This window comes from Palaemon carinicauda, chromosome 3, assembly GCF_036898095.1.
Source record: "Palaemon carinicauda isolate YSFRI2023 chromosome 3, ASM3689809v2, whole genome shotgun sequence".
NCBI classification, from domain to species: Eukaryota; Metazoa; Arthropoda; class Malacostraca; order Decapoda; family Palaemonidae; genus Palaemon; species Palaemon carinicauda.
In genome coordinates, this window is record NC_090727.1 from 142,996,563 (window position 1) to 143,005,683 (window position 9,121).

The window sequence follows — 9,121 nt, forward strand, 5'->3', positions numbered from 1 at the left end:
GTCATGTCTAATGAAAGCGAATTCTATTGGCTCCGATCGTAAATGTTTCTCTCGCAGAGATTTCTTTATCCAGCCATTTCTGGTAAATTACCTCGGGAGAGACAGGGACTTGAACCGCGTATTGAATCTTACACTGACGGATATTGAATCTTTCTCTTTTAGGGTGAATGTTACAAATGGCTTCTGGAAAAGGATACGGTTTTAAGTCAATGTCTCAAATCGAGTTTACTCTTTACAAAAAAAAAAAAAAAAAAAAAAAAAAAAAAAAAAAAAAAAAACAAGATTCGGGTTTATGAAATGTCCGGTAATGACACTTAGACGAGTTACTCAAAGCTGACGCACAGGTGAGGACATGAACAGAATTTTTCTGTTTAAGGAAAATATGCGTCAGTCAATTTATACAAGTAAATGTCCTTGATAAGCCATTACACGTCCAAGGCTGATCCTTATTCCGAATAATACATTACTAGTCCCTTTGATCCTTTCATTAGAATTCATTAAATGATTAACCTTTTTTTTTTTTTTTTTTATTCATGATTATTTATGGCAGTCCATCTCCAGTGATGGTACGATGTGAATCCATCAACACAACATTCTTCATATAATTTCATGACCTGATTTTATTAGCATCATTTCTACTTAATTGTAGTTTATTCATTTCCTTATTTCCTTTCCTCACTGGGCTATTTTTCCCCTGTTGGAGCCCTTGGGCTTTAGCATCATGCTTTTCCAACTAGGGTTGTAGCTTGGCAAGTAATAATAATAATAACACTGAAATACTTATTTCTTATTATACCTATTTCTCAAGGTGCTAACACGCTTCCTTTACAGATCATCAGAGTAGAAGATAGCATTTATTAAGTGCAAACTTTGCTACAGGTACACTTAGGCACACTATTCTATCTTATCTCTCTTCCTCTTGTTTTGTTAAAGTTTTTATAGTTTATATAGGAAATATTTATTTCAATGTTACTCTTCTTAAAATATTCTATTTTTCCTTGTTTCCTTTCCTCACTGGGTTACTTTCCCTGTTGGAGCCCCTGGGCTTACAGCATATCTTGCTTTTCCAGCTAGGGTTGTAGCTTAGCAAGTAATAATAATAATAATGATAATAATAACAACAACAATACAGAAGCCATGAAAAAATAAACACACACAAGGACTGAAATAACACAAGCATATCATCTGGCTGGCCCGATGTTTTATTCATTCATTTTATTTATTATTACTGCAGTACCTACACACTCAGTACCACGGACAAAGGTAAAGAGAGCGCCGTTTAGGGAAGCTTAGCAAAATACACAATAATTTATGACAAATAGGTAGTGAACGTTATTTGTAATACGTCCCCCCGCAAGGTGGCATATAATAGTAGTGATGGAGTCTTTTACATAATTCATACTTTTTTATATATTAATATTATTTCGCAAGTGATTATTACACTTCCGCAGAACTCTCGAACTAGATTTTGCAGAGAAGTTACAAATCTGCTGAACTTCGCATAAGTTTTGCAGAAGGGTATGACCCTCTTCTTTCTATATATCTCTTTTTTGGCACTATTCATTATTGGTGACACGCAGGGCACTCTTAATGAAGCGCTTCGGTAGTTGAAAATTTGTTATAAAAACACTTACCCTTCCATTCCAGCAAAATCCTGGACAAGAACTGCTGGAAATTCAGGGAAGTCTTGACGATTTTTTTTTTTTCGAAATATGTTACACAAGAAAGTCGAGAGGGCCCATTCTGCAAAAACTGCTACAGTCTGCAACATTCTGCTAAATCCGAGTTCTTTCGGGAGTATACAGTTTGGGGGGGGGGTGTCCTCAAAACCTGTACAGTCTTATGAGAACTTACGGTTGGTTAAGCAGCCTTCTGCGGCTTACCTAAACTGACAGAGTCCGGCGTAGCTTCACCCTTGAACCAAGTTGATTAGTTTTCCAACCAGTATGACAAATTTTTCCATGTGTAAAACATGGGCTTGGTTCAGAGTTGACAAATTTTTTTTCCCACACTACATCTAACACATGAACATTTTTTTTAACTACATAGTAGGACAAGAAACGGAACAAAACCATTGAAGCTTATTTTTTTTAGCAAGGGGAACATGCACAGAGAACAGTTCCATGTGCGTCTCTACAGCCCCCTGGCCAATGACTGACTCTCCTACACACGCACACACACAGAGAGACACACACAGCAGAGTCCCGCAGAAATCCTCACTCGTTGATAAACAGTGCACATAATTTTTTTTATTTTCATTTAAAAACTCCTGATGACCACAATGAGTCACATCACATGAAAGGGGGGAGGGGGGAGTCTACCAGGATCATAGAAAAAAAGGGGGGAAGAGGGGGTTTGGTGCTCCCTCAGAGCAGGGAGCGGCGGGGGTGAGCGGGCCCGCACAGTTATTGTACATTGTTCCACACTTGTACATTGTTCCACACTGCAGCAGTACCAACAAAAGTACCCAACCCTTAATAATTTATAAAGACGACAACATGACAACAACAGTCTATTGAACTACTTATTGATAATTCATACAATAGTACAAAGATGATGGTTTGGGACGTGTGCATTTTATATTATGTCTTTTTATTTTAGACACCATTTTGAAATGTACAGGAAATCCTTATTTGGCCTTTTTGTATATATATAGATATATATAGACACCAATCTGTTTATCGCACGACCTCCGTGGTTGAAGAGGTCATCATATATATATATATCTTTCTTTGACCTCTGACGTGGTTCGAGAGGTTTTAAAAAGAGTCCAGTACCGACTTTCTTTCCGCAAGCGCTGGCGGATTGCGGAGGTGTGTCCGTCTTGTGTGGAAGACTGCGGGTGTGCAACGGGCGGCAGCGGCCTCAGGGGTTTGTTGACCAGCCCGCAGAGGCGGCGGCGGCGTGTGAGGTATATGGGCAAGGCATCGAACAGAAAGTGCGCTCCGCCCAAGAGGAGGCGCGACTATTGTTGTTGTGCCCCTGAAGCTGTTCCCCGGTCCCCGTCTGTGCTGTGACCTGCAGTTTTGATACCTTGTTCTCGAGTGTGGGGGGTGGTGGTGGGGGTGGGGGTGGGGGGGGGGTGGGGGGGAGAGAGGCGTCGGCGAGTGGTGATGGTGGCGTTGACAGCAGCGGCAGCAACAGCTTCTGGAGGAGATTTTACACCACCACAGTTTTTATCTTTTTATTTCTATGAATTTTAAAAAGGGGAGGGGGAGGGGGGAGTGTTGGGTCACCCTCGGCCCACAAACACACTATTATGCAGTATCATGATGCACACGTTGCGAGGAAGAGGAAGCGTCATCGCCGTCGCAAGCGGCGGCCACCGTACGCCGTACGCGCGGCGGCCGCTAGACACCGCAAGCGGCGGCATGTGCGAACCGTGACGTCAGCACTAGAGAGCAGATTTGAGGAGGAGGTGGAGGGAGAGGTGGGTTGAAGTTGAGGAAAAGCATTGAGGGAGGGAAGAAGGGAGGAAAAAATGGAAGAGGTTGAGGAGGCGAATTCAAGAAGGAATCTAAGGATGAGGAAAAGGGGTGAGGGGGAGGGTACACGAAAGGATGTTATTTGTTAGTTTGTTGTTTTGTTTTTGTCTGGTTTTCCTCATTGGGATAGGAAGAGGAAGAGAAGACGGAGGAATAGAAAAGATCTAAAGGAGATAAAAGTGGAGGAAGAGGGGGGTTTGTGAGGGCAAAGGGGGAGGGGTGGGAGGGGCCCACGTGTGCTTTGGGAGGGCCCCATACAACTGTTCATTGCTATTGCTACTAGAGAGAGCCATATGGGTGGTGGTCATGTATGGTGGTGATGTATGGAGGCTGAAGGGCATCACGGAAGGAGAAGAACGTAGGATGTGTATCTCTCCATAAAAAATAAATAGAACTAATAACAATTATCAATATAAGTAAACAAAATAATAATAATAATAGTAATAATAATGACAATAATAACACCCCAGGACTAAGTACTAAATCGTCCAACAATAAATAAATAACTTTGGTTACATTAGTCGAATATTAACAGACTTTGGGGGGGGGAGACAGCCCTGGAGGGGGGATGCTGGGGTTTCACGAATGGTGTTCCCTAATATTGCAGTATTCCATAATATTAGGGACAGGCAGAACTTTGTGGGTATTCTAATCCATGCTAAATAATTATAATATCTAAATTATAATTCCAAGGAAAATGTAGATATTTGATAAAAACTGCCAACAATTACTTTGCCTTCAGGGCTGAAAATGTTTTCTAACATTTGAAATTTTATCAAATATTTTGACCAAGAAGAAATGGAATTCATTAATTGATCAAAATTCAAAATAAATTATTACTAAAAAAAAATAATGTATTGGGGAGGGACGATTTTGAACAGCTAGGGTCTCATGATTGAGGTGTGGAGAGAGAGAGAGAGAGAGAGAGAGAGAGAGAGAGAGAGAGAGAGAGAGAGAGAGAGAGAGAGAGAGAGAGAGAAATCTTATGTCAATACTATTTATTTTGTCGGTGAAAACCAAGAAATAAGAAGAGCAAATAAATGCACTCTGAATGGTTCAAACGACAAAGATATGAATTAGGAAAATTCACTAGGAACTTGCATTATCCTTTGTGTTTTATTATTCCTGATACCAGTGAATCTGTCGACAGACTATGGAACTTCGAACGAGAAAGTGGTTGAGTGTTTGGCTGGGAGAGGGAAGAAGAAGTGGGAGGAGGGAAGAGGGAGAAGGAAGCAGGGGGGAGAGGGAAGAATAAGGGGGAGAAGGTGTCTTTGAAAGGGGGGTGGGAAGATGGTTGGAAAAGCAAAGAGGGTAGGGGGTTACAGCTGCGAGTATTAATGATGATTTTGTAAGAGACATCGAAAATATATTTTAGGGAGGGGGGAGTTCAAAGAGGGGAAGGGGGAAGGAATAAGAATATAGCTAGGATAGATGTGAAATGGTCACTTTGTGTTAGTAACAAAACAGACGGGAGAAAATTTTACAAAATTTAATTTTTGGAAGAATGAAATCAGGAGTAGACGCAAAGGATTTTTTTTTTAGAAGGGGTGGGGGAGGGGGGTGACGAATTGCTGGGCGAAGAGGCAATACAGAAAACAAAATAACCAATATAATTTCCATCACCGGGAGATACGATTTCACTTACAGAATACGCTAAAAAAACATCTAAATAAATTACGGAAATATAAAAAAAAAAGTCTCGCTGCATCGCAGCAGACTCAAATCTATAATACAAAAACGATTAAATAATCACATGGTGCAATTCCAGTCTATCCCGATTGTCAAATTACAAATGAGGACAGACAGAATTTTGTACATAAAAACTTCACTTTGTTAAACCAAAACTTTGATGCTTCAGGAGATAACATGTCCACGAAGATCATTTACATATAAAGCAACCTGGTTTTGACATCTTACAATTGGGAAACCGAGTTTGAAGATCTGAATTGTATCCACAGAATGAGGCAATGTCCAGAAATATTCTCTTGGAAATATTGAACACATTTTAGTTCCAAAGGAGAAATGAAATCTAAGAGAAAATCAAAGAATTGCAATGAAAAAACGAAGGATAAAGTTAGGTTAGGAGGCAGGAGGAGGACTCCGAGTATGGGGTAATAACTAGAATTTCTCTAATCTTGGCAAAGGATAAGGGGGGAGGGTCCGGATCTATTGCTATGGAATAGCAGTAGCGTTAGTAGATGTAATAGTAGTAGTAGTAGTAGTAAGAGTAGTAGTAGTAGGAATAAGTAGTTTATAGTGTACAAACATTAAATTGATTCTAGGTCTATTGGTAGTGGAGCAAGAGGAGCAGCGTTTTAACGGTAAACTATATTCGCAGGAACAGTCAACAGACATTTGGTTTTTTATTTTTTTTTTCAAAGTCAGGAAGCTTTGAAGGCTCAATTACAAAAATCTGCATTGAAGAAGCTATAAAAATCTTACAATTCAATCTGTACATAACATCGCTCTACGGCGGTGTTGTATTTTTTTTTTTTATTATTTTCTACGTCCTTATTATGCCAAGAACCATTAAAGGTTTAATAATAATAATAATGATAATAATAATAATAATAATCAATCCTAAACTATTGGTGGACTAAAAACTACGTTTCGCAACCTCTGTGCTAATGATGATGATGATACATTCTTGCCTTCAAAGCTACTTGAGGGAGTTTACACTTATTACAATATTGCGCTGATGAATCATAGTCAAAAATTAGACACTTAAATGTGCAACTGTATAAACATATTTGATAATCACACACGTGTATCTTTTAGTGTCTCCATGTACTAAGGCAAATATACTTGTTTTAACAATAATACCTTAGTTTTTATTATTATTTTTTTTGGTATCTCACTTATAGCAGCACGACACCCGCTTGGCTCAGAAGATTTTCCGACTTCACTGGGTCAAAAATTTTCCATCTGTCTGTCTGTCTGTCTCTGTTTTGCTTCATTTTCTGGAACTGAGCAAATAACATCTATGGCTTAATTTACTAATTTACACGGTCCACATGAAAAAATTTCCTCATATTTCCTTGAAGTAATGCATCATGGGACGAAGATGATCGAGCAAACTTCAGGGGATGCTATTTTCCTTTTTTTTTTTTTTCAAGCAATTCGGGAAATGGAGAATCCTGCTTAAGCTTCTCTCATGTTTCGTTCTTTCCGATGGGAGAAAGAAGTGGACGTCAGACTGACCCTAATAGCCATTGTCTCTTTCCGCAGAGCTTCAAGTCATTTTCAGTCGGGCCCTGCCGCATCCTTGAGGAACATTGGTCTACCCCTTTCCTCTAGAGGAGGTGATTGGAGGACAAATAAGAACAATGGTTCTGTTTCAATCAGGGGGATGCCTGTGTCTTGTGAATAACGGCAGGGCTAACATGATTTTTCATACAAAGTGGAGGGTATTAACTAATCCTTGTTTCAAGTATATCATTTGGTAGGGCTCATACCTCTACCAAGTACTTATGACAAGGGTGAATTCATTGGTCACACGACAATCTCAGAGAGCCATTTCACTTTCTGGGCAGCCCTTGTGTGAGCTACTCATTAGCAGGGTCTTGGGCACCGTACTGCTGCTAGAGATTTTTTTTCTCATTAATTCACTCATTTTGCCACATGAGGCAGTCACTCATCACTAGTAATAAGTTTCATTTCTCGGATCTTGTTTGATTGTATGCTTGTAATAGGACCTTTAGAATTTTCAACACTGTGCAAACCTTAACTTACACCAGAACATGGTGCTCATTATGCACTGAAATGTACAAAGATAAGATTTCTCATTACAGGTACACAATGACTGCAATCAAGTCAAGCCATGGAAGCAATATTAACATATGGTATTGAACAGCGCCTGCCTCACTGGATCAATTGTGGGGTCACTGAGCCTGGAGGGGGCTTGGTGACCCTTAACAGCTTGCGCCCCCAGAGCTGTTGGACCACTCAGTGGTAAAACGAAGGCCCAACACCTCAAATTTCCTGTAGATATTGAGTGTCACAGACCGCTGGTCCCTAAAATTGCACTTAAAGTAACTGTGAGGAACTGTCGAGCGGGCGATCTTGAATTCGCCTGGGACGTGACGGCCAAGGAGGTGGGCTCAAGAGGGAAATTCTATTGGATTCCAAGTAGAATATTAGTTGTAGGCCTGTGTACTGTCCCTCTAGTATCATATGATCAGCTAAGTCTAGCAGACAGAGCTTTTGATCTTTGGGATGGTCCCAGCCTCTACAGGTGTATAGTAGGCCTATCGATGGAGCCCCTTGACCTAGATGAGTCCTCCACGCTCAGCACCCTTTTGTAACAACAACAACTCAAGGAACTAACATGGAGACGTAATCATTAAATTAATACATAGTCCCTGCAAGGAACTATTTCATTTTATCACAGCTAAAAATACGACAACACAACAGAACAAAGGTGGAACCAAGGCGATGTGACAGACAGATGCGCAGTCATGATGGACAGACGCTGCCTGACCATGACATGTTCACCGGAGGACTAGTAGAGGCGAGTGGTGGGGGTTTGGCTCCCAGGCAGGGGGAGTTGTTGGGTAGGTTCAGGCGCTCTGCTGCTGAGGTTGGTGCTGAGGAGGCGCAAGTGGGAATCCCAAAGGTCCAGGGAGGGAGGTAGGCAGGGAGCGTGGGTCACCATGCAATCGCAACGCCTGCTCCATTCGGATTTCTTGTAAACGTAATGATTCACTGACTTCTCCCTCCTGCTGCGGAGATGGTCGACCTTCATGATTTCCTAATCGTAGAGATGCTTCAGACTGTGACCTTAAAGCAGATTCCATACCACCACCCATACGTAAGTCTCTCATGTCACGCATGTCAGGTTGTGGTGATCCCATTGGCTCTTGGGCTTGATGACCATTGGGCTGTTGTTGCTGTTGCTGCTGTTGTTGTTGCTGCTGCTGTTGCTGTTGTTGTTGCTGCTGCTGTTGCTGACTTTGTGGTTGTCCCTGTGGCTGAAGATGGTGATTGTTAGCTAATGTTGAACGGAGTGCTTCTGCTTGGGAGGCCATGACATTTCGAATAGTCTCTGCCTGCGAGTTGAGTGTGGACTTGACAAGCTCTGCCTGGCTCTGACTGATCATAGCACGCATGTTGTCTGATGGATATGGACGCATATGATTCATGGCATCATGGTAACTAGAGATGGAACGCAATGTATCAGATGGGGAAGGCATGCGTCCTAGGCCGCCTTCTAATTTTTCAGCTGGCGTGGACATCCGCGATGATGCGTCACTTTGGGTGGACGGGGAGGCGGCCATGGCCATGGGCGATGTTTGGTGTTGGGCCTGATGTTGCATTTGGTGGGGCATTCCCATGCCCATTCCCATTCCCATACCCATGCCCATGCCCATGCCCATACCCATGTGGTTGCCACCGCCCTGTAGACCAACTTGAGCTAATCCCAGAATGCTCTCTCGTTCGCGGCGCTCGGCGGCTGCGCGGGAGAGGACATATTGTGCGGCAAATTGATGCTTAGGATCCATCCTCATGTGCTCCATGTGGTTCAACAGACCTGTAAAAGAAGGAGTCGTTATAATATTTCAATTAAATCTATTAATAAAATAAGATAATTAAATTGAATATCAGCAATAATTTATTGGTCTTATAAGGTAATT

At 41.6% G+C, this 9,121-nt stretch overlaps 1 protein-coding gene across 1 annotated transcript in view; it reads right to left on the reverse strand.

Annotated features, from left to right (window-relative positions):
* Positions 1-1,411: 1,411 nt before the first annotated feature.
* LOC137634460 (zinc finger protein 366-like) overlaps positions 1,412-9,121 on the reverse strand; it is a 25,662-nt gene continuing 17,952 nt past the window's right edge. The window contains exon 4 of the mRNA XM_068366869.1: positions 1,412-9,018. Within this exon, the coding sequence (XP_068222970.1) occupies positions 8,048-9,018 (971 nt within the window). The 3' untranslated portion in view covers positions 1,412-8,047. The remainder of the gene's footprint in view (positions 9,019-9,121) is intronic.